Source organism: Bubalus bubalis, chromosome 3, assembly GCF_019923935.1.
Source record: "Bubalus bubalis isolate 160015118507 breed Murrah chromosome 3, NDDB_SH_1, whole genome shotgun sequence".
NCBI classification, from domain to species: Eukaryota; Metazoa; Chordata; class Mammalia; order Artiodactyla; family Bovidae; genus Bubalus; species Bubalus bubalis.
The window spans coordinates 45,329,479-45,351,275 of NC_059159.1; the positions used below are offsets into that span (position 1 = coordinate 45,329,479).

Sequence of the window (21,797 nt, forward strand, 5' to 3'; positions counted from 1 at the left end):
GGGCCACCTGTACCCAAAGGGCAGTCTTGCCTCTGCCTGGGCTGGCCCTTGATTGACCCACTGCAAGCCGGAGAGAGTCTGGCCCAAGAGGTTGTGAGCGCTTGTGCCAGCTGGAGGAGTCTGGGCCCTGGCTGACTCAGCCCACGTGGCAGGTGATGCGTGTAATCACTGTGGCCTTGAGGACAGTGTCCCAGCTCCTGGTCCCCCACCCCGGTGGGAGGGGAGGTGGACTGGGGTAAGGTGGACAGAGGACAGTGTCCCAGCTTCTGGTTCCCCACCCTGGTGGGAGGGGCGATGGACCCGGGTGAGGTGGGGAGAAGACAGTGTCCCAGCTTCTAGTTCCCCACCCCAGTAGGAGGGGTGGTGGACCGTGGTGAGGTGGGGAGAGGACAGTGTTCCAGCTCCTGGTCCCCCACCCCAGTGGGAGAGGAGGAGGAGCGGGGTGAGGTGGACAGAGGACAGTGTCCCAGCTCCTGGTCCCCTGCCCTGGTGGGAGGGGAGGTGATCTGGGGTGAGGTGGACAGAGGACAGTGTCCCAGCTCCTGGTCCCCTGCCCTGGTGGGAGGGGAGGTGATCTGGGGTGAGGTGGACAGAGGACAGTGTCCCAGCTCCTGGTCCCCCTCCCTGGTGGGAGGGGAGGTGGACTGGGGTGAGGTGGACAGAAAACAGTGTCCCAGCTCCTGGTCCCCTGCCTCAGTGGGAGGGGCGGTGGACTGGGGTGAGGTGAGGAGAGGACAGTGTCCCAGCTCCTGGTCCCCCGCCCTGGTGGGAGGGGAGGTGGACCAGGGTGAGGTGGACAGAGGACAGTGTCCCAGCTCCTGGTCCTCTGCCCTGGTGAGAGGGGAGGTGGACCGGGGCGAGGTGGGGAGAGTGGAAGAGATTTCTGCAGGAGTCTGCACCAACCGGTCTTCTGAACAGGGGAATCTCCCTGGTGATGTCTCCAACTTTATTGCTGGCTTTTTTCTTTACAAGGTTTGCTGCTTCAGCTCTTCACCTTGACAGCGGTGCCCAAGGGAGCTTTGCGTGTGTGTTTAAGTAAGATCTTAATCCTTTCTGAGTGGCATTAAATCTGTCATCTGGAGAGCAGGGCAGCGTCGGCCTTGTAAACAGAGGGCAGGCAGGGACCCCGGGAGTGAGTGGGAGGGCTTCCGGAATCAAAGAGGGAAGGCTCCCACCCCGCCCGCCCACCCGTCCATCCCAGGAGAGGCTGGTCTGCTAGTTTGTAAACCCTCAGGCTGGGAGGTTGGCCCAGCGCTGTTCTCCTTCACTCCTGGGCTGAGGTTGAAAATTTGGCCACCTTGGACAGCGCCCACACCAGCCTCTCTTCTCCCAGAATCCAGCACCTTCTGCATCCTTGAACAAAGGTCTGATGAGCGTCTCTGTGTGCCAGACTTCCTCAGCCACCCACACACCCCTGGGTGTCAACATGTGGGGATTCAGAGCCACGTTTTCAATACCTACCTACTCAGAGACCCAGATGGTTAATGGCGAGGAACAGGGAAGTGCTCGTAACACTTGCAGTTAGTAGTCAATTAAGTGGGCGTGCCGGAGTAACCTAGAAGACAACACAGATTCAAGATGACTCAGGTCTCGTCCAAACCAGATGACGCCCAGCGGGGAAGCGGTGTAGGTATTACTTCCCAGGGACACCAGTGCAGAAGGGGTTGGTGTACAGGCAGAAGGGGGCTTGCCAGCTGAACCTGAGGGTGTGGGTCTGTACTGCAAAGCAAACGACGTGCGCTGTCCTATTTGAGTCATTGATTCAGAGCAGAGGGCATTCTGGTCATCACATGTCACGCCATTGATCTCCAGGATTGAGCTGATTGATCTGCCTGCACCCTTTCCTCTTCCTCTGCTCTGTGTGTGCATCGCTCTTCAGAGAGGGGGTGCCGGTTCAGACAGTCAGGCTCTGACCAGATAGCCAAGTGCCCGTCCTGTGCAGGCTGTATTTAATCCCCGCAACAACCCCCTGAGGCAGGTACTGTTACCCTTCACCTGTTACAGATACAGAAGTCAAGGCTTGGAGAAGGAAAGTGACTTGCCTAAGAACATACAGTCATAAGTGGTGGAGCTGGGCTCCGATCAGGCTGTCTGACTCCAAAGGCTATGCTCTAACATGACCTTAGTGTTATGAGAACCAGAGGCAAGACTTATCCTTCATGCATGGAATTTATTGGAAACCAAGGAAGGTCATTGTTTTCATGTTAAAGATTTTTTGATGTGGGCCATTTTTAAAGTCTTCATTGAATTTGTTACAGTATTGCTTCTGTTTTGGGTTTTGGTTTTTTGGTCGTGAGGCATATGGGAACTTAGCTCCCAGACCAGGGATCAAAACCACACTCCCTGCATTGGAAGGCAAAGTCTCAACCACTGGACCACCAGGGAAGTCCTCCAAGGCGGGGCAGTCTTCATAGACATTAAGCCCTGTTCTTTAATTCCTGCCCAATGAAAATATTCCAAATCCAAGGCCATTGCATTTTGTAACAATTATAACTAATCTCTGCTCAGCATGTCTGATGGTCCAGGCATGTGATAAAGGGTTCACGTGTGTTATCTCATCACATTCCTCTGAAGTGGCTACTGACACCCCCATTTTATAGGCAGTTCAAAGAAGTGGAATCACCCTGTTTGCTCAGCCAAGAAATCCTAGAACTGGAGTAGAAACTTCCCCAAACCTGTGCTTCTAGCCAATGCTTGAAGCCAAGATGTATCTCACTTCTGCTAATGATTATAGGGCTGAATTTAAATACTTTAACATCCAGTCTTGGGACTTCCTTGGCAATCCAGTGGTTAGGACCCTCAGCTTCCACTGCAGGGGAAATGGGTTGAATCCCTGCTCAGAGAACTTAGATCCTGCAAGTCATGTGGTTCGGCCAAAATAATCAAAATAGCCCGATCTTTTCACTGTTTTGCCCAACTTTGATTATAAATTCTGTAGATCAGAAGCCATGGGCGCACCCCCCAGAACCTAGCCCAGGCTTTGGCACATGGCAAGCACTAAATGAGAAAGTACATACATAAATAAAGTTATACTGCTTAAAGGTAGGTGTTCTGGCAATTTTTATTTGGATTTGCTTTTCTTTAGCAACCAAGGGCGGAGAAGACAATTGGCAACCCACTCCAGTACTCTTGCCTGGAAAATCCCATGGGCGGAGGAGCCTGGTAGGCTGCAGTCCATGGGGTCGCTAAGAGTTGGACACGACTGAGTGACTTTACTTTCACTTTTCACTTTCATGCATCGGAGAAGGAAATGGCAACCCACTACAGTGTTCTTGCCTGGAGAATCCCAGGGACGGGGGAGCCTGGTGGGCTGCAGTCTATGGGGTTTCACAGAGTCGGACACGACTGAAGCTACTTAGCCTCAGCAGCAGCAGCAGCAACTAAGGGAGGTGCTGGAGGACACCTGCTTTAAATTTTCCAGGCTAAAATTATCACAGCTGTGAGTTATGGCAAAGTCGCCAGTTCATCACTGTGCTGGCATGGACCCAGGGTTTCGGGGGGTGGAAATTCACAGCCCTGACTAGCACTGGTCCTTTGGTTTGCTGCTGTGCAGAGGTGTGGCTTGCTTCTCTGTCTTCTACCTTCCTGACCTCCGTGGGTTCACACTGCATCCCATAGGTTTGTCAGGAATCCTCCCTGGCCCTGGCTTCCTACCCCGGAATGGCTTTACTCTGTTGATATGCATACCAGCCCACATTTCTACTTGACTTCTCCCAGTCCCTCTGAAAATGAAAGTGTTAGTCACGCAGTCCAGTGTGACTCTTTGTGACCCCATGGACTGTAGCCTGCCAGACTCCTCTGTCCATTGAATTCTCTCCCACCAGACTTCTCTAACCATGGAATTCTCTCCAGGCAGGAATACTGGAATGGGTAGCTATTCCCTTCTCCAAGGGATCTTCCTGACCCAGGAATCGAACCCAGGCCTCCTGCAATGTAGACAGATTCTTTACCATCTGAGCCACCAGGGAAGCCCATAGTCCAGGACTAATTTGCAGTCATTTAAGGAAAGTCTTTCTGCCACAAATGGAGGGCAAGTGGGTCCAGATCATTACCTTCTAGATTCTTATATCAGTATTCAAACCCCAGACCCTGGATCTTAGGCCAAGGCTTGGATTATTGTATTTCTGATCTGGAAGGAACCCTGGAGGTCCCCTCCAGTGAATGGCAAACTTTACTCCCCATGTCTCGCCCCCATTCAGCCTGAGCAGCTGTCTGCCCTCTGCTCTGTGGGATAGGGGTATAGGTCAGGTTTCTTTGAAAAGAGAGTCTTACTTCTCAAACATTGGACAGCCTTAGAACCAACCTCCTCATTTCACAGATACGAAAACTGAAGCCCAGAGAATTCAGGGGCTGTGTCCAAGGTCACACAAGTAGCCAGTCCCGCCCCCAGTCGACCATCCTGCCACCATCCAGACTGACCTGTGGCCCTGCCTGGGGTCAGGACTCCCATCCCTGGATAGGGTGAGGGAAAGGTCAGTGCATGGAGGCTGGACCCTGCTGCCTCCCTGCCCTGGTGGATCCCACTGATGAGGCCGAAGGAGCAGAAGCTGGGCCCGTCTGCAGGGACTCACAGAGGAAAGAGGCCAGCCTGGGAGCTTCCTCTGTCCAGACGGTAATTAAGAGAAGCCCAGCCCTGCAATGCAGCCTCCTCCACCAGCCCCAGCCGGAGCGTGGGAATCCTTTGTCATGCAGATCTCTGCCGGCCTGCAGGCCACCCTGAGATTTTTTTTTTTCCCCCTCCTGTTATATAGGGTTGACCCCATGGCTCAGCAGTTAAAAAAAAAAAAAGTTATCTGACAATAGATCAATACCTAATTAAAGCTGAAGGGGAAGCATGAAAGGGGAGAGGAAAGATTTATAGTTGCCCTGGGAGGGGAGAAGGACTCGGGTGTTCTTAGTTCATGATAATTTATGTTTTCCTTGAGAGATGACATCCCCCTGGAGACGAAGAACCTGTTGTGGGGAATCTCTTCCTGGTAGGATCACAGTGAGCTCAGAGCCTTGAGAGCAATCTGGGGTGGCGGCAGCAAACGATGGGGGGAGAAGGCAGATGACATTGCTGCTACCTCTCCAGGCCCAGGGTGTCAGGTACCCTGGTTCCCAGGTGGGCCCCAGCCTCTTCCTTAGGAGCTGACCCTCCACCCCCTTAGGGCCTGCAGAACTTGGCCTTCTGCCTCGCCCTCCTCTCTCCACCCAGGCATCGACTAATTGGCTCAGGAGCCTGCGGGCATTTTCCAGTGGTGATTTCTGCACACTCACCCTGCCAGCCACCTCTCATCCTCTGAGCCCTGGGTTCTAACTCCCAGTTATTTTTAGTCTCCTGTGTCCTTCCCTGGAAGCCAAAGCATTGATCACACTTAAATGAGACCAGAACAATGCATTGCCCATCTCCTCTTTGCCCAGCTTCCCTCCCAGGACCAAAGTTTCTCATCCTCCAGACCTAGAGTCTGTACCATTCCTTTCCCCCAGGGGGTATGACATCATCTTTCTCTCTTCCCCAGAACTTCTCAAGGACATTTTTCCTCCAAAGATGCCCAGCTCTAGAGATCCTGTTGGTCTGTTGCAGTTTCACTCAGTTGGAGGTGATGCACGGCCGGTTTCTGGGTGCTATTGAGAAAGAGTGAGGGTAGAGGGTGGAGGTTGACAGTTCAGGGAGTGGCTGCTGGAGAGGCCAAGAGTACACAGGTTTTGTGTTAGGCAGACCTGGACTCATGTCCTGGCTCCAGCCATTCCTATCAGGTGACTGAGGCCTTAGCCTCCTCGTCTCTGCAATGAGGCTGTTAGCGCCTGCCTCAGCGAGTGGGCTTGAGGGTCACACAAAATGTTTGGCAGGTGTCTGACACATAGCGCCCCATAAGGGTGGCAGTTTTGGCAAAACTACTGCTACCATTTTCTTGGCATTGCTCAGAACCCTGAGATAGCACCCAGTGAGGCCAGATCGCCAGGCAGATGATCTGGGTTGGAGCTCTACTGTGGACAAGTCACTTCCCTCCTTGAGACTTTGCTTCCCAGTTGTAAAAGGAGAAGTTTGAACCAAATGGTCCTTTCGGTCGTAGATGAATCTTTCAGGAAGCTCCAGGGTGATGGAGCTTTCACTCTGGAGTCTCAGCCCTGAGGCTGCAGCATCCCAGCGCCTGGGACTCGGGGTGGGGAGCGACTCCAGCATCCTTGAATTCTCCGTCTCTCTCTCTGCACCAGGGTCCTTGGCAGTGTCTGTGGCTGACATGACCGCACCGGTGGTGGGCTCCTCTGGAGGGGTGTATGCGCTCGTCTCTGCCCATCTGGCCAACATCGTCATGGTGAGCACCCCTGTCCCTGAAGTCCTTTCTTGGCCCACCCCACCCCTTCCCCGCCGTCACTGGGCCTGGATGTTAATCTACCGGAGTTGGGTTTTAGATTCTTTTCTGTGCTCTAGCCTGGGCTCGGAAAGCCCCAGGTGGCCTTGGCCAGTAGCCAAATTCAAGAACACTTCCTCACCCTCTGCTGGGCCACTTCCAATGGGTCCCTTCTGTATATGATTCCAATTTTCTCCAGCCTGGCTTTGCCTGTCTCCCTATCCCAACTCTTTGCTACCCGGTGGCTTTAAAAAGTGAAAATTCTTGACCACTAGCACCCATCAAAATTGTAATTCGTTGTTTCTCATAGTTTGGTAAAAGTAAAGGGCCTTAGGGGCTTCCCTGGTGGCTCAGTGGGTAAAGAATCTGCCTGCCAGTGCAAGAGACACAGGTTTGATCCCTAATCTGGGAAGATCCCAAATGTCACGGAGCAACTGAGCCCGAGTGCCACAACTACGGAGCCTGTGCTCCAGGGCCCGGGAGCCCCAACTACAGAGCCCTCATGCCCTAGAGCCCCCGCAATGAGAAGCTGTCACACCGCAACTACACAGTAGCCTCTGCTCACCACAACCAGAGAAAAGCCCCTGAAGCAGTGAAGACCCAGCACAGCCAAAAATAAATAAAATTACAAATAAAGAAGTAAAGGGACCTTAGAGATGATCTCACCAAAATTCTCAAATAGGAAAGAAGGCCCCGACAGGTTAAATGATTTGTGCAAAGTCATAATCAAATTGGTGACAAAAATGGGGTCTTGAGCCCACATCTCCTGGCGACCATTTAATGGCCACTGTCCTCCACCAGCCCGTCACAGTGTCTGGACACTGTCATCCCGTTTCTCATGTTCTTCCTCTCCTTTTCCTGAACGGCAGTCTGGTGAACTAGCTAACAGCAGGGGCTGTTATTCAGCTTCGATCTGAATGGCAGCCGCCTACTTCCTGAAGAGTGACCTTGAGCAAATGACTTCAGTGCTTTGTGCCTCAGTTTCTACATCTGTGAAATGGGATGGGGTGGGACGAATGAGATACACTGAAAATAACCACTTGCTGTAAGTGTTAGCTTCATGCCTGAGCCCTCACAGAAGAGGCTGGGGTGGACTCAGAGTAGAGACAGGACCTTCAAGGCAAGAAGTTGAAAGCCATCTGATAGTCTTAGAGGAGGCCAAGGAAGACAGCTTCCTTGTTTTGGAAGCAGTCTGAAGTTTGGAGGCTGAAAGAGGAGTCATTGGCAGTGCTTGGTTCACTCTGCTGATGCCCCCCACACAGGCACAGCCCAGGTCTTACCTATCTTTTCCCCAGCGCCTGGAATAGGGCTGAACGCATGGCAGAGGGTACCCACTGAATCTGGGGGCAGGCAGGCAGGAAGAACCCGGGGTTAGGGGAGCAGGGACCGTGTCCAGGAAAGGAATTTCTCTTTGGGAGCCTCTTGTTCTCACTTCCCTCCCCCATCACTGTCTTCACCCACGTGGCAGATATTCAGATGCTCAGTTACAACAGTTCATAGAGTTCCTCAATTCCCCCACATCTTATTTATTTTGCCCGCACTGCCAGGCATGTGGGCTCTTAGTTCCCGGACCAGGAATCAAATCCGCGCCCGCTGCAATGGAGTCTTAACCACTGGACCACCGGGGACTCTCCTCCATTTCCTCTTTATCACTGCTACTCTCAACTGTCCTGCTCCTCAACACGATTCCCTCTCTTTGCACCAAAGTCCCATTTGTACCCTGAGAGAGAAAGAGAGCTGCCGCAGAGGCTGGAAAGCCCATGTGAGGGTGTGGCGGGGCGGGGGGCGGTTGGGGGCGGTAAGTGTGTTTACACACAGGGTGTGTGCCTCGGTCTGCTGAGCCCCTGGGAGCCCAGGGCCGCCTCACGTGGCCCTTTAAATGGGTCGTTCTGTATCAGCGCCACCCTTTCCCCAGACACAGCTTTTCCTCTGAATCCTGCTTCCGCCACTCCCCCCTCCCCCTGCCCCAATTCCTTTCTGCAGGGGGAGGAAATGCCACCCTCCCCCAGCTGTTCCCCCCAGGATATGTCTGTGTGGAAGGACATGAACCAGCACAGCTGAGAAGGGAGAGGCAAGCAGGACTTCATAACGATGCCCTGTTTCCACCCCTCGCCGCCACCTGGGAAGTAGCTCTGGTGTTTCCAGAAGTTCCCATGGTGAGAGCAGACCCAGGGCCCAGGGTGGGGCGTGGGGTTGAGGAGTGGGTATTTGAGAGCAGTTTTCTTCCAGTTTGTACTTCTTTCTGCAAGTAGCCAGTGGTGGTGCGGCTGAGCCCAGTGCTCTTCCAGAAGGACATGGCTTTCTCTGGCCAACGGGGAGCTTTGGGGTCCCCTGGAGTGTGACATTTGGTAGCCCTCCTTTGAAAAGCTGTGTGCTGTTTATTGGACAGAGAAGAATACTCATTTCACTCACTTCCTTCTTAGAAAGGTCAGTTTCTTTTCATCAAGAGGCTACCTTTACCCAAACTAGCTCTGCGCCCAGCGATTCGGAGATGCATTAGGACAAGCCAAATGAAATTGGTATTTCTGTGGGTCAGAAGCATTTCAACCTTGGCAGTTTGATGTGGCTCAGTCTAATAGATGATGGATTTTTTTTCTCCCCAGAATGTTAGCAAACGTAAGAGAAGAGTTCTTTTTTTTTCCTTTATTTTTATTTTATATTGGTGCTTTCAAACTGTGGTGCTGGAGAAGACTCTTGAGAATCCCTTGGACTGCAAGGAGATCAAACCAGTCAATCGTAAAGGAAGTCAACCTTGAATATTCATTGGAAGGACTGATGCTGAAGCTGAAGCTCTGATACTTTGGCCACCTGATGCAAAGAGCCGACTCCTTGGAAAAGACCCTGATGCTGGGAAAGATAGAAGGCAGGAGGAGAAGGAGACAACAGAGGATGAGATGGTGGATGGCATCACTGACTCAATGGACATGAGTTTCAGCAAGCTCTGGGAGATGGTGAAGGACAGTGAAGCCTGGCGTGCTGCAGTCCATGGGGTCACAAAGAGTCGGACATAACTGAGTGACTGAGTAACAAATAGTTGATTTACAGTGTTGTATTAGTTTCAGGTGTACAGCAAAGTGATTTACTTATACATATACTTATTCTTATTCAGTTCTTTTCCCGTATAAGTTATTACAGAATATTGAGTAGAGTTCCCTGTGCTGCACACTAGGTCCTTGTTGATTATTTTGTGTATAGTAGTGTATATACGTTTAGCGGGCTTCCCAGGTGGCACTAATGCTAAAGAATCTGCCTGCCAATGCAGGAGACTCAAGAGACACGGGTTTGATCCCTGGGTCAGGAAGGTCCCCTGGAGTAGGAAATGGCAACCTGCTCCAGTAATCTTGCCTGGAGAGTCCCATGGACAGAGGAGTCTGGCAGGGTACTGTCAATGAGGCTGCAGAGTCAGACATGACTGAGCGGCTGAGCACATACATTTAGGTTGATCTTTAATTCCAAAATGAAGATTTGGTCTGTGTGTATATACCCAATAAAGCAACTCACTGGAGCAGAAGGAGAAAGAGCATGCACCTGTCAGAAAATGTGGATTTGAGGTCTGGTATTACCATCTATTATGCTGTGAGTTCCTTAACTCCTTAGGGATTCTGTTCTCTCATCTGTAATCCTTTCTTCACAAAGTAGTTGTGAGAAAGACATGAAAAAAAATGCATGTGAAAATGTCATTTATGTGGCAGATCGTCATACTGGGAGATCCTGTAGGTATATGTGTGTTTATATTAGTTAGTTCAGTTGCTCAGTCATGTCCGACTCTTTGCGACCCCATGGACTGCAGCACGCCAGTCCTCCCTGTCCATCAACAACTCCCGGAGTTTACCCAGACTCATGTCTATTGAGTTGGTGATGCCATCCAACCATCTCATCCTCTGTCGTCCCCTTCTCCTCCTGCCCTCAATCTTTCCCAGTATCAGGGTCTTTTCCAATGAGTCAGCTCTTCGCATGAGGTGGCCAAAGTGTTTGAGTATCAGCTTTAACATCAGGCCTTCCAATGAACACACAGGACTGATCTTTAGGATGGACTGGTTGGATCTCCTTGCTGTCCAAGGGACTCACAAGAGTCTTCTCCAACACCACAGTTTAAAAGTGTTTATATATATATATTTTTTCTTTTTAACAATTTGTTCCTTTATTTAGCCTGAAACTTTTTATAAAGGTAAAAAATAATTTTAAGGATGAATATCATCATCATTTTATTTGAGCTCTTTTGATTTAAATTTTATTATTTTTCTTTATTTTCTAATTGAAGGATAATTACTTTACAATATTACGTTGATATCTGCCATCCATCACCATGAATCAGCCATAGGTATACATATGTCCACTCCCTCTTGAACCTCCCTCCCGCCTCCCACCGTCCACTCCTCTAGGTTGCCACAGAGCCCTGGTTTGAGTTCCCTGAGTCATACAGCAAATTCCCAATGTCTGTTTTACGTATGGTAGTGTATATGTTTCCGTGCTTCTCTCTCGATTGGTCCCACCCCTGCCCTGGTGTCCATAAATCTATTCTCTGTGTCTGCGTCTCCATTACTGCCCTGCACATAGGTTCACCAGTACCATCTTTCTAGATTCTGTGTGTGTGTTATGTGCTTAGTCGCTCAGTCATGTCCAACTCTTGCCACCCCATAGACTGCAGCCTGCTAGGCTCCTCTGTGCATGGGATTCTCCAGGCAAGAATACTGGAACGGGTTGCCATTTCCTTCTCCAGGGAATCTTCCAGACCCAGGAATGGAACCTGGGTCTCCTGCATTGCAGGCAGATTCTCTACCAACTGAGCTAGATTCTATGTGTATGCGTTAATATGCGATAATTGTTTTTCTCTTTCTGACTTATTTTACTCTGTGTAATAGGCTCTAGGTTCATCCACCTCATTAGTACTGACTCAAATGTGTTCCTTTTTATAGGTGAGTAATATTCCATTGTATATATGTACCACAGCTTCCTTATCCATTCATCTGTCAGTGGACATCTAGGTTACTTCCATGTCCTAGCTATTGTAAATAGCACTTCAATGAACATCCGGGTAACATGTGTCTTTTTCAATTATGGTTTTCTCAGAGTGTATGCCCAGTAGTGGGATTGTTGGGTCATATGGTAGTTTTATTCCTATGTATATATTTTATACGTGTTCTTTAATTACAAATTCCACCGGATGTCTGCACAGGGAATAATCTGAAAATGTGTACTTTATGCTTCAGATACATAATAGAAAAATGTCGAACCCTCCTGTTCTCAGGACTGTACTTAAGTGAAAGAGTCTGCCTGAAATGAAAGCGTGTCCTATTTTTCATAAAAAAAAAAAAAGCACTTTGAGTTTCAAAAAGCTTGTTTACATCAAGGGATTAAATCTAGAAAATATTTCAACAAACGATCTGGATGGCATTAAAGACCTGCAATCAGGACTTCTTATTTGAAATTCTAGAAGTATAAAGACACACATAATTGAATAATTTATTAATTGCTTTTTGCTGCGGCCCATAGAGCAGACTTTCATTTTTAAATATACAAGATATTTTCTTATACTTTGCCCCACTCAATAGATGTTTTTCTAAAACATTTTGAGATCGAAATTTTCACAAATTGAACCGTACTGTCAAAGCACAGGAGAGATTGTTGTCTGAAAGTCGCAGAAGATTGCTGCATTACAAGGTTCAGTTTATTAAGTAAAAAGCCTGCTGTAGGATTTTTACTTAATGACATCTAATTTTATCTGTGTCATGCTTTCTTGTTTCCTGTGTTGGGTTTTCGTGAAGTGATTTGACAAGAAGTTGTTTCCACTGGGGGTATGTAAAGAAGTCTGGGAACAGAACCTCCCGCCTGGGTTTCAGCCTGTGAGCTCTTAGCTGGTTGGATGAGCAAGATGCTGAGAGGCCTGGTTCCCGTCTTGTTTGCCGTTGGTGAGTTACCATCTCACCCTGCAAGGCTCTGGGAGAGAATGAAATTAAAGGGCCTGAAAAAAGTGTATATTCCCCAGGGGCCTGCAGGCTTTTCAACATTTATAGCAGCAGCAGCGCTGCCGCTGTGTGAGGTTCTTCCCTTCTCCTGTTGTTTCACTGTGCTTATTTTATTGGAGGGAATAATGGGGAGGGGGCTGGGAGATGAGGCAGCTGCTGCAAAGGAGTGACTTTCTAGTTTAACCCCTCAGCTGCTGGGAGGCTGGTCACTTACTGACTGTTCACTCAGCTTTGGGGGGCAGCTGGGGGCAGCCGGCAGGGACAGACAGCACAGACAGACAGAACATAACCTTGCCTCGGAAGTGTGGGCAAACAGGGCCCTGGACTGGGAACCTTGTCAAGCTCGACCTTAACTCACTGTGACCTTGCCCTAGCCCTCCTTGACCCTCAAGTGCAGATGAGAGGGTGTAACTGGATCAGCTTGGCAGACTCCAGTATCTTCCGGAGCCAGGCAGGTGTGGTGGGTGAGGCTGGGCTGGTGGGGGGGGGGGGGGGCTGGCGGGGCAGGGCACCCATGTGGGAAAACTGGAGTTCCCTGGCTTCATTGAAGGTCATTGAGATTCTGCAGAATTTTTTTTTTTAAGATTTTTTTATTTTTTATTTTTTATACAGTTCTTACAATTAATTCATTTGTTTTGTTTGGGGCTGTGCTGGGTCTTTGTTGCTGCACACAGGCTTTCTCTAGTTGTGGTGCCAGGGCTTCTCATTGTGGTGGCTTCTCTCACTGTGGATCTTGGGCTTTAGGGGCATGGGCTTCAGTAGTTACGGCACACGGGCTTAGTTTCCCCGTACCACGTGGGATCTTCCCAACCCAGGGATCGAACTCTTGTCCACTGCATTGGCGGGAGAATTCTTAACCCCTGGCTTCCCAGGTTGTGCAGTGGTAAAGAATCTGCCTGCCAGTGCAGGAGATGCAGGTTCAATCCCCAGGTCGGGAAGATCCCCTGGAGGAGGCTCCTGGAGTCAGATGGACTTCCTGCCTGTGGGAGTGGCAACCCACTCTAGTATTCTTGCCTGGAGAATCCCATGGACAGAGGAGCCTGGTGGGTGAACGTCCATGGAGTTGCAGAGTCAGACTTGACTCAGCATACAGACATGACTTGCACACTCCTTAACCACTGGGAAGTCCATTTTTGTACAATTTTAAAAGGTTACTTTGCACTTACAGTTATTACAAAATATTGCCTATATTGCCTGTGTGAAACAAATCATCCCTGAGCCTGTCTTACCCCCAGTCGTTTGCACCTTCCGGTCTCCTACCCCAGTCTTGCCCCTTCCACTGGTTACACTAGTTTGTTTTCTGTATCTGTGAGTCTACTTCTCTTATGTTCTATTCACTGCTGCTGCTGCTGCTAAGTCACTTCAGTCGTGTCCGACTCTGTGCGACCCCAGAGACGGCAGCCCAGCAGGCTCCCCCGTCCCTGGGATCCTCCAGGCAAGAACACTGGAGTGGGTTGCCATTTCCTTCTCCAATGCATGAAAGAGAAAAGTGAAAGTAAAGTCGCTCAGTTGTGCCCGACTCTTAGCGACCCCATGGACTGCAGCCTACCAGGCTCCTCCACCCATGGGATTTTCCAGGTAAGAGTGCTGGAGTGGGGTGTCATTGCCTTCTCCGGTTCTATTCACTAGTTTGTTTTATTTTTTAGATGCCACGTGTAAATGATATCATACAGTATTGGTCTTTCTCTGACTTATTTCACTTCCCAGAGATTCTGAAGTTTTAAAACCGTTCTGCAAGACAAGCTCACTATCTTTGCCCCAGGTCTAGATACTATCAGACATTTAGATGGATGACTCTTACCGTGTTCCAGTCTGTGTTCTTTACACATATTAATTCATTTCACCTTCGTAACAATAAGGTGGGCTATGAGATACGTACTATTACCTCAAATTTATAAACAAGGACCCTAGGAAAAAGGAATTCTGAGTCATCCCAGCAGTGATCTTGCCAGACCAAAAATACAGACAGTACTTTTTAAGGCAAATCCCAGGTTGGACCCAGAGGGGTGTGGACCTCAGCTGAAGGAGAGCGTGACCAATACATTCTAAACTTACTTTGCCCCATAGTATCAGTCAGAACTCAGGGAAAGAGACATGAGGTAAAATATCCAGAGGGCTTTTATGAGGAAAAGGGATATTAGAAGTGTTCCATGTCACTTTTTTTTAAGAGTGTTCAGTACATTCATATGATAGTATGATACGAATCACCATCTATCTACAGAACTCTTTCCATTTTGCAGAACTAAAACTCTATACCCTTTTAACAACAACTTCCATTCCTCTCTCCCCCACCTCTTGGACTCCTCTGTACCTCCTATAAGTGGAATCAAATGCTATTTGTCTTTTTGGGAGTGTATTATTTCACTTAGCAGCATAATATCTTTCAGGTTCATTCCAGTTTGGGATGAGTCTTAACGTCTTTCCTTTTGAAGGCTGAGTAATATTCCACTGTGTGGCTAGCCCACCTTCTATTTCTCTGTTCATCTCTCCATGGACCCTTGATTTGCTTCCACTTTTTTGGCTGTTGTGAATTACACTGCTGTGAATGTGGATGTCACTTTTAAGAGAGAATGAAGACCTGTGGGTGGACATCACAGGGAGGCAAAGCCTGGCTGGACAATGGCAGGAAGAAATTTTCCATGATTGTAACCCCTTCCTGGGGCTGCCCCAGGAGCTGGGGAGCTCCCCGTCACAGGGGCTTCTTGGCAGGGGTGTCCCTTTGAGAGGAGATGGCCCACCAGGTGACTCCCAAGGTCCCTCCCATCCTAAGGCTTCCTCTTGGAGAAGAGCTGAGGGGCTACCCAACTTCAGCCAACTGAGCCAGCTTGGACTGGGTTGCCAGATCCAATGGAAGGCACCAACTCCTGTTCTGTTCCCTGCCCCCAGCAAGAGTCCCCGTGGGCAAACCCCAGCAGGGGACAACGTTGTCCTGCCATCTGCTTCTTAGTACAGAACATGTCAGCAAGCAGAGATCAGACTTTCCCACCTGAAGAGGGACCGTGTATCACTCACCTCACCGTTTTTTTTTTTTTGGTTGCAGCATGTGGGATCTTTAGTTATGGCACGTGGGATCTAGTTCCCTGACTAGGGATCAAACGTGGGCCACCTACATTGGGAGCTCAGAGTCTTAGCCACTGGACTACCAGGGAAGACCTTCACCTTGCTTTTTGTGAGGAAGGACATGCTGATCATTGAGGAATAATGGGGAAGAGGGAGGCGAAGGGCAGAGAGCTGAATGTGGCAGGATTTCTGTCTTTGGGACAGCGTCCCTCCATTCCATTCGGTCCACTGAAGCTTCCATAGACATTGCTGTCCGTGCCAGTTTTCAGGAGCCCCGTCAGATTTCATGCATGGGTCCCTTTATTTCAGAGGAGTTCAAGATGTGCCCTTGAGCTGGGCCTGGCAGCAAAAGCAGGGGGAGGTGGGTGGGAGGAAACAGAAGCCGGGGTATCCCCACTTGCCTCCTCCCCCAAGACTGATGTTTTCCAGGGAGATTCCAGGCTCCTTTCTGCTTCTGGGTAAATGGAATGGAGCTTTGAAAGCACTGCAGGAGTGCCCCTCAAAGGAGCCCTGTGGCGAAGTCTTTTGTAAAGTGAACAGTCCTTTTGTAAGGTGAATAATTGTGCTCTGATTATCTGCTTTGGAGGTTCAGAGTGTTCAGAGATTCTCAGGGGAAAGAGGGATTTGTCTGAAGGCCATCTGGCCCACCCCGCTTCCAATGCTTGATTCTCTCAAGCACCCGCTCTGAGTGATGCGAAGCCCCCATGTGGACCCCTCTGTGATGGGAAACTCACCGTCCCATGGATCATTCCATCTTTGGACAGCTCAGCTGATTAGAAATGGAAGCTTATCCTGAGGTTAAAAAGAAAAGTCTCTGAAGTTTTACCCGTTGTCTCTGCTTACAGGTTATACTAAATATGCCTTTTGCTTGTGTTGACTCACTTGATAGCTGACCACAGTGAACTTGACCTCCCCCAGATCTTCTCTTCATCTGTTTCTCGAATGCAGGATTTTGAGTTCTCCTATTGTCCTGATGGTTCTGTTTTGACTTGGCTTGCTTTGCTGGCCTGCATCGCTTTGTAACCATGAGACCTAGCAGCTGGGGCAACATTCAGATATCTATCTGTGTTGTGGAGACAGGGACTCGTGTCTCCCAGGATCTAGATTCTCTTCCAATGTTGGTGCAGCTCCAGAGCTTTTACGACAGTACCAACCCCTAAAATCTCCAAGCCGTGCTGGTGTGATCTGGGACTACGCCACAACCACTTCATTCAGGATTTAATAGAGATGATTTCTTTTTAAACTCCATCTTTATTTTTATTGTACTCCAACTCTTTTAGCCTTTCCTTTGTTTACAAATTTTCTTTTTTTAATTTTTAAAACTATTTATTTTTACATTTCTTTGACTGTGCCAGGTCTTAGTTGAAGCATACAGGATCTTTAATTGTGGCATGCAGACTCTTAGTTGTACCATGCGGGATCTAGTTCCCTGACCAGGGGTGAACGCTGGCCCCCTGCATTGAGAGCATGGAGTCTTAACCACTGGGCCACCAGGAAAACCCCACTAATTTTCTTTTTAAATTTATTTTTGGCCTCGCTCTACAGCTTGTGGGATCTTAGTTTCCCGATCAGGGAACAAACCCGAGCCCTTGGCTGTGAAAGTGCAGAATCCTAACCCCTGAACCACCAGGGAATTCCCAGAGATGACTCTTTTAAATGTCAGCTTTTCCTAGGCTGGCTACCTCTGCAGAGAAGTGGTCTGATCTGAAACTAATGAAACTCTCTCTTTTTTTTTTCCTAGAACTGGTCAGGCATGAAGTGTCAATTCAAGCTGCTGCGGATGGCTGTGGCCTTGATCTGTAGTAAGTTCTGATCGGGCTGGCTGGGGAAGGGGGGCCCTGTACCAGTCCTGGGGGATGTAGAGATGGCACAGTCCCGCTCTTTAGGGACTTGTGGTCAAAAAGAGAAGGGAGACATGTCCACAATGTGCAAAGAAGTGGGGGTTACAGGAGAGTCTGACCTCCAGTGCTGCTCCCTGACCTTCTCCTTTTCACAGACATAGACTGTGCAGAGAGGAAAGTCCACATAGAGAGAAAAGTCCACATGGGATAAGTCTGTAGCTCAATGGTCAGATCAAGAAGAATAACCCTTTGGGGCTTTTATTCCTTTTGGTTTAAAAAAAATTCTGGTTTCAATATTTTTATTTAAAAATGTTTTTCCTTCCAGTTTTATTGAGATAAAATTGACACATGGCCCTGCATGAGTTACAGGTGTACAGCCTGATGATTTGACTTATATACATCACGAAATGGTTAGTACCATCAGCTTAGCAAACATCCGTCATCTTGTATAGAGGCAGAATTAAAGAAATTGAAAAAAAATTTTTTTTCCTTGTGAGAAAAGTAATTTCTTAACCTTTTGGGTCACGGAGTCGATCCTTTGAGATCTCCTACTGGAAACTGAAGATTACTTTCCAGAAAAAGGCACATATGGGCAAGCTCACATGGGCATGCACACACACACACACACTCTAAAACTTGCAGTTTAGCAGGTTCACAAGCTATAGCTAATCCACGAACCCTTGTGAACAGGTGTGATGAGGGCCTTCGTTGAGAGAAGCCAGTCTACCAGCAAAGGACATTTTGAGTGTGAAAGACAAGACAGGTGTTCACCAGGTAGACAGGATGCAAGAGGCCACTTCAGGTGCAGCAGAAACAAAGATGCAGAAGAGTGAAGGGTAATGGCTGGCAAGTTGGTTAACAAAACTGACCCATGAGGTTTAGGACTGTGTGTGATTGTGTAAGAGATCACTGGAGTCAGACCATGGAGGGATTTAAATGCAAAGAGAAAAACTGGGCTTCATCCCTGGATGCACTAGGAGGCCAGTGAGGGGCTTTAAATGAGGGAGATGTTTACAATTTTGAGTTTTCAGTGACTCATCAGATTGCAGTGTGGAGGGGGAGGTATGTGCAGGGGATGAGACCAGAGGCCAAGAGGCTCATTCTGAGATGGAAAGAGATGAGTCTGAACAGAAAGAGAAGAGGGACACACAAACTCTCATTCAGTCCCCAGAACATGGCTATGAAGGGCGGATTGTTTTTAGGCTCAATTTACAGGCTCAGAACATGAAGGTCACCCCCCTACAGGTGGTAGAGGCAGAATTCAGAGTGAGCCTGTGCCGTCTCTAATGCCCTGCACTTTTGCCAGGCTGGGCAGGAGCTCCGGGACTATCTCTGTCTGGGTCAGCCACTTGGTTTGCGGGGAAGAGGAAAAACTGAGCCAGAACAGATATGGAACGGATAAGGGGCCCGGGTGGGCTCCATTTAAATCCACTTCCACATCTTTTGTACCCCATGGCTTTCAGGATCCTCTGATCTCTGTTTCCTTGATGGCGTTGGAGGATTTCTAATCCCAGAAAGGAACTTCCAGCTCTAAAACTCACAGAATCTTTGAATCAGGGTCTGGGGGCGGCAGGGGGTTGGGAGAGGCTATGGGAGGCAGTGGGCTAGGAGCTAGGGGGAGCATAGCTTCCTCATCTGCTCAGCCTGAGTTTGTCTGTTTGTAAAAAAGGGAGCAGAGTCATGAGTCTTACTGTTTAAAAGAATACAACCTGGGGACTTCCTTGGTGGACCAGTGGTTAAGACTTCTTCTTCCAGTGCAGGGGCTGCAGGTTAGATCCCTGGTTGGGGAGCTAAGATCCTACATGTCTCCTGGCCAAAAAAAAAAAAAAAAGAAAGAAAAAACAGAACATAAAACAGAATTGTAACAAATTTAAGACTTTAAAAAATGGTCCACATAAAAATTTTTTTTAAATAAAATAATCTAACTACAAGCATTATAAAAACTAAAATGCAATTTTGGAACTGAGACCAATGTCACTCCAACCTCCCTTGTGGACTGCAGGGCCTGCAAGGGAAAGGGCAGGAAGATGCCTTGGCACCCGGGGAGGCAGGAGGAGGTAAGGATGTATGTCCCTTGCCACTCCTTTTCCGCCATCTATTGGCCATCCCTGGGGTTGCAGGGCTCAGGCCTGGAAGCTTAGGCAATTCCCCGGGGAATGAACATCCTTGGAGGCGCTGGCATCTCTGGGGTGGTTGGGGTGGAAAGAGGCACCCTGGTTAATTAAATGGTAACCTAACAAGGTTCTTTGGGTGATAGGTAATAAAATGGCACTTAACCCTTCAAGAGAGCGCGTCCCCGTTGAATTGGCCAAGCCAAGTTTGCACAAGAAGGATGGATTGGAGAGCAAGATGGGGGCATTTTAGGTTCTGACATTCTAACACTTTGTTGAGATTATTTATTTCCGCTCCTTCTTTGCCCTTCTCTCCCTTCATCGCTTCCTTTCAACCACAAAAGCACCAGTTCTGAGGTTCTCCAGGGTTTAGAGCTAGTACATGAAGACACTTAGTAGACTGTAAAGGTCTCCCACATAATGAGATTCTTATTGATGTCCCAGCATTGTAGCCTGGTATGTAGAGTCTGAGACTATACAGATGGGGAGACTGAGCCTCCAGGACTCGTGACTGCAGGGGTGCGGGCCTTTTGGGCTTCTGCACAGAGCTGTCCCCTCGGCCTGAAGCGCTCTTCTTAAGGTCTTCTCTCTCTTTTTAAGATTTTTTTCTTGATACGGACTATTTCTAAAGTCTTTATTGAATTTGTTACAGTATTTTGTATTTTTGAATTTTTGGCCACGAGACCTGTGGGCGCTTAACTCCCTGCCTTGAAAGGTGAAGTTTTGACCGCTGGACCACCAGGGACGTTCTGGGTCTTCTCTTGATATTCAAATGTACCTCCTTTAGGAAGATTTGGCCTGATTCTCCAAACTAAAGAATCCCCTTCCTGAAACACAGCCTTGATTTTAAATCACCTATTTTTTTTCTTCCCATAGGGTTTCTTTTGGGTTCCCTGATAGCTCAGTTGGTAAAGCATCCGCCTGCAATGTAGGAGACCCCAGTTGGATTCCTGGGTTGGGAAGATCCGCTGGAGAAGGGAAAGGCTACCCACTCCAGTATTCTGGCCTTTTACTGGATTATCTTACTATGTAATCATATGCTGGTTGGTCGCCAGATTCTGTAAGCCCTGGGAGAACAGTAGTGTGTCTGCCGTCTTCACGACTATATGTCCAATGCACACAGCAAACTGCGCTTGGCCTGTTGGGTAGTGAAAGAATTAGTGGCTGGATGACTGGGTGGCTGGCCAGAGTGCAAGACCTCTCGTTCAGCTCCCGCCCCGTGCCCTCCGGTGACCTGTCTGTGCTTCCTCCCCTTGCAGTGAGCATGGAGTTTGGACGGGCCGTGTGGCTGCGGTTCCACCCGTCAGCTTACCCTCCCTGCCCTCACCCGAGCTTCGTGGCGCACTTGGGTGGCGTGGCTGTGGGCATCACCCTGGGTGTGGTGGTCCTGAGGAACTATGAGCAGAGGCTGCAAGACCAGTCGCTGTGGTGGATTTTTGTGGCCATGTACACCGTCTTTGTGCTGTTCGCTGTCTTCTGGAACATCTTTGCCTACACCCTGCTGGACTTGAAGCTGCCGCCGCCCCCCTAAGGGCCTGAAGGACCGTGGTCCAGGAGAGGAGGGAGAAGCAGCATCAGCCAGGAGCAGCCGTATTCTTTTTCTCATCACCAGCTCAGTGAGGCCAGAGAGGATAGGACAAGAGATGCTGGGCTGCTGTAACATTTGTGTTCAGATCTGAACAGACAGTGGAGGCCTTTTTCTGAAGGCACCCATTGGAGGAATTGGATGTGGCTTCTGTAGTTTTTCTAGACTGTTCTGAGGACAGGCGGGCCAGGGTGAAGGCCTGGGGTGAGGTGAGAGTGGCTGTCCCCTCGGGCTGGGCATGTCCCATGTGTTCAGGGACACAGACTGGGTAGCAGCCTTCTCCTTCATCCACCACCCAGAGGTGCCTAAGAGTGTAAGGAAGGCCCACAGCTTCCAGTCATCCAGTAGCCAGGCAGGCCCTGTCCAGCCCAGAGGTCACTATGGGGCCAGGACGTGTTCCCTCCATAGCTATTGGGTATGGAGCTCTGGAGTGGAAGGGGGCCTGGTGGTGGAGGATGGTCAACTTTGGTCTCGGCTGGGGGGACCCAAGATGCCCTCCCATGCCTGTCGGTGGGCACTGGGGTGCCCACCAGTGGGGCTCTCTCTCAGGCCTGGAGAGCGCAGAGGGAGATCCTATAGCTCCAGGCTCCCCCTTCCCCGCTCCCTTGCCCTCGGGGTACCTGTGAGAGGAGCCTGAGAGGGAGGCAATAACTTTGTTCAGGGCTTCCCTAGTGGCTTGGGTGACAAAGAATCTGCCTCCTATGCGGGAGACCCAGGTTCGGTCCCTGGGTCGGGAAGATCCCCTGGAGAAGGGGATGGCTACCCACTCCAGTATTCTTGCCTGGAGAATCCCATGGACAGGGGAGCCTGGTGGGCTACAGTCCGTGGGATCACAAAGAGTCAAACAGGACTGAGCGACTTTCACTTTCACTCCCCTCCTCCCCGCCCTTGCCCTCCCC

General features: G+C 49.4%; 1 protein-coding gene across 5 annotated transcripts in view; it reads left to right on the forward strand.

Moving 5' to 3' along the window:
* Positions 1 to 21,031, forward strand: part of RHBDL3 (rhomboid like 3) — a 52,983-nt gene extending 31,952 nt beyond the window's left edge. For 2 of the 5 annotated variants that reach the window (XM_044939538.2, XM_044939539.2), the window contains 4 exons: positions 973 to 1,035; positions 6,199 to 6,299; positions 17,103 to 17,163; positions 20,573 to 21,031. In XM_044939538.2, the coding sequence (XP_044795473.1) occupies positions 973 to 1,035; positions 6,199 to 6,299; positions 17,103 to 17,163; positions 20,573 to 20,844 (497 nt within the window). In that variant the 3' untranslated portion in view covers positions 20,845 to 21,031. Of the gene's footprint in view, positions 1 to 972; positions 1,036 to 6,198; positions 6,300 to 17,102; positions 17,164 to 17,527; positions 19,009 to 20,572 lie in introns of those variants that run through there. The other 3 variants (XM_025281053.3, XM_025281054.3, XM_044939540.2) reach the window with 2 other exon arrangements.
* Positions 21,032 to 21,797: the final 766 nt, after the last annotated feature.